The sequence below is a fragment of the Protobothrops mucrosquamatus genome, unplaced genomic scaffold (assembly GCF_001527695.2).
Source record: "Protobothrops mucrosquamatus isolate PMUCROS unplaced genomic scaffold, P.Mucros_1.0 scaffold17607, whole genome shotgun sequence".
Classification (NCBI taxonomy): domain Eukaryota; kingdom Metazoa; phylum Chordata; class Lepidosauria; order Squamata; family Viperidae; genus Protobothrops; species Protobothrops mucrosquamatus.
The window spans coordinates 1-3,292 of record NW_015403366.1 but is presented as its reverse complement, the minus strand read 5'-3'; the positions used below and the strand labels follow the sequence as shown (position 1 = coordinate 3,292).

The 3,292-nt window shown below is 44.6% G+C and overlaps 1 protein-coding gene across 1 annotated transcript; it reads right to left on the bottom strand.

Annotated features, from left to right (window-relative positions):
* Window positions 1-41: 41 nt before the first annotated feature.
* Window positions 42-1,473, bottom strand: LOC107301828 (zinc finger protein 202-like; the record flags this gene model as incomplete). Its single annotated transcript, XM_015831003.1, has 4 exons — window positions 1,312-1,473; window positions 937-1,054; window positions 734-816; window positions 42-116 (listed from the first exon to the last, which is right to left on the bottom strand). Coding segments are annotated over exons 1-4 (438 nt in total), but the record flags the coding sequence as incomplete, so codon positions are not given.
* Between the last annotated feature and the right edge of the window lie 1,819 nt (window positions 1,474-3,292).

The window sequence follows — 3,292 nt, the reverse complement described above, 5'->3', positions numbered from 1 at the left end:
AGATTCCTGGAATTCTCCAGCATGACTTCTCCGTGAAGTGCTTTTTGGGCAGGGTCCAGCTGAGACCACTCCTCCATGGAGAAATACACGGCCACTTCCTCAAAAGACACAACATCCTGAAGAAAAGAAATTTCCCTATTAACAGATAATCCCAAGAATAATTTGAGGTTTTTCTTCCATTAATTCTAGGAAAGAGATCTAGTGAACAAAATGGGCATCTTCTGCAGAATTCAGAGTGAGATCTCACCGCTTCTGGCTGATGACATAACTGAAGCAGATTGGATCTAGTTGGAGGTATTTGGAATGCTTTTCAGCATAGCCAACTAAAATAGTTTTCTTGGTCATTGGTAGTTGGGTCTTATATCCACTTAGTACTATATATATCTATGGAGATTCTCAATCACCAGATCACAGTTGTCCCAAAGATGCTTTTCAAAAGACAAAATAAGGGTTTTTTTTGTAATGGTGTGTGAGAATGACCCTGGGAGACAGAAGGAACAGCCCCAATGCTCACAACTGTCTGGTCAATGAAATCTGATGGCAAAGCAGGAGAGAAAGCATCTCACAAAGGATCCCCTCAGAAGAGAGAGGGTAGGCTAAGCTGAGCGTGAATGTTCAATGACTGGATATCAAATTTATATTGCTTAGAAACAGAAATTTTATACATTGAACTCTAGAACAAAATGAAATCCATCCAAGATTCATGGACTTTTCCGACATTTCTCCTCCTTACCTGAAGTAGAGGTTCAGCCAATCCTTCAGCTCCACCACAAAGAGGAGGTGACTCTACAAATTCCACGGACAGCTTTCTACTCTCTGTGAGAGAGAAAAAAATGGGAGAAGCAGATTTGTTAAAGAGAGAGATTGTAATGAGATGCAGCTAAAGAATCAGCTAAATGTTGAAATCTCACATCACACAGAAAGACCTTCTGTTACCTGGCGTGATGTCCTGACTTTGACCTTTCTGGAAGTTCTCCCCGAACAGCAGCTCTTGAGAGGGTTTGGATGAATCTTTCCCCCCCTTGGGATACTCAGTCGTGGCTTCCAAGGATTTCTGGACATGATGTGATAGGAGAAACAAAGGAAGAGCACAGAGATAGAAATGAATTATCATACTGCACCTTCAAACTAGCAGACCCCAATGCCCATTGCTGAAACCTGAAACAGAATGGAAGAATTGCCCCAAATACATCCTCTGGAAGAATAGAACAAATAGCCTTAGGAGTTAATAATCCCAGAAAACCCGGCCAGAAAGGAATTGACAGATTCAGAGTGATTCTCTTTAGAGCTGCTAAGACTACATTCTCACACCTGCAACTCTTCTTGAATCTTATCCTCCTCCTGGTTTATCAGGAAGCCTTCGGCCAGGGCCACCGCCTGGGAACTGGTTTCCGCTCCACACTCACGCACCCATTTCTCCATCTCTGGTGGAAGGACAGTCAGGAACTGCTCCAGGAGCACAAGGTCCAGCATTTGGGCCTTCGTGTGTATTTCTGGCTGCAGCCACTGACAGCAAAGGCGGTGAAGCTGACTGCAAACATCTCGGGGACCCCTCCCCTCCTGGAACTGCACTTTTCTGAAGTGACAGCATTGGACCTCTGAACTCTTGGCTTCATCTTCTTGGTTCTTCTGCCCAGGACTTGCCCCATTCATCTCAAAGCTCCAAGACTGAGCAGCTGCAGGGGTTTTTCCAGCTGGGCGTTGTCCCTCCATCTTCTCTCTGGTCTCTAATCCAGCTCCAAAACAGACTGATGGATCTGCACAGGTCTTCCTAATCAGAAGAGGTCTGTCAAAATTTCCTAAGTCCATTTAGCCCTCTTCCCACACAAGAAACTTAAGACTCAAAAGCAACCAGGAAAGATTTCCGACTTATATATCTGAAATGGAAAACAAAAGAAAATTCCAGAAATACAGGTTGACCAACTTAACAACTGAGCACACACAAAATCTGAAAGAAGAAATTCTTATGAACCCACCAATATCTGGGAAGGGAGGTGAAATCTTTGTAGGTAGTGATGTATCTCTGTGTGGAAAAAAATCTGTAGTAACCTTCTGGATCAACTTCTTTCAAGGACTAAACAATTTGGATACATAAATTTAAAATATGTTTTTGATTTCTTATTCCTACTCATTTATTCAAATAATTTTGATGGCTGCTTGCAGTGTGAAAACTAACCTCTGTACAATCCAGATCATCAATGTCTCAGGTCACAAATAGACATTGAGATTAGTGGCTTTCTAAAGCGATTTAATAGGTAAATCAATCAATATTTGAAGTTCCAGTGTAACTTTAGCCAGCAGAACCTCATTAAACTCCTGGCCCAAACTGCTATGGCTACCTGAGAAATCACAATCAACAAACCACCATTCAATGCAAACAGAATAATATCCGAATCAATAAACCAGCTTAACATGATGTTTTCATTCACGCATTTCCTGGAAACAGGTTCCCCACTTTTAGCCTAATCCTGAATAACTCCAACCTTTCTGGCGATCCTGAAGTTCTTCCTGGAGACAATGCAGTGCGTCCGGAGCTTTGATTTCTTCCCTGCCTGGCCCGTGCATGCACAGAGGCGGCAGGGGAACATGGGACCCCGGGCTCCCCCCTTTCCACGCCTCCGAGTTTTGCTTGTCTCCATACACGGTCCAGCCCGTGAAAGAAACGTCTCCCCACTTACTGAGAACGAGAGCAGAATCGCACCCGTAGGAAGGGCGGAAGCACCATCAGCCTCTTCTGGAAAATGCACCGAGCATGTCTCTCGACCTGCTGGAAGAGCGCATGCTCAGTTCTCTCCTGAAGCGGGGGCAGGTGAGGGCTTTGTAACGGCAGCCCAGGGAGCCCCCTGGTGGATCCTGCATGCAACGCTAGATAGACGCTGCAAGGGAATAGGGGAGATCGTCATGTTCCATGCGGGCCTGGGATGATGGGCATTGGAGTAGAAGGAAAGGGTCCCTCTAACATTGCCTGTCTTCAGCAGGCAACATTTTCTAGGCTTTCCATTTTGAAAGTCTAAGAACCAACTTCCATGTTGTGAATATTGACAAAATCTCTGTGGCGGCCCAAAAGAAACAGGAGCCTCTCTTTGAAGCCCCGGTTGTGTGACACTGTGGTTGTGGGCAAACTCAGTCCTGAAGTGAGGGAAGATAAAGGGGCTGGCAGAGTCACAAAATAGGAAGTGAAGGGGTAGGAAAATTAAGACTTTTATTCATTTTTTTATTTGGTGAGTTCAATTATTACAGCTGCTTTCTCAAATTCTTGCCTCTGGGCGGCCAACTGTGGTTCAAAACAGCA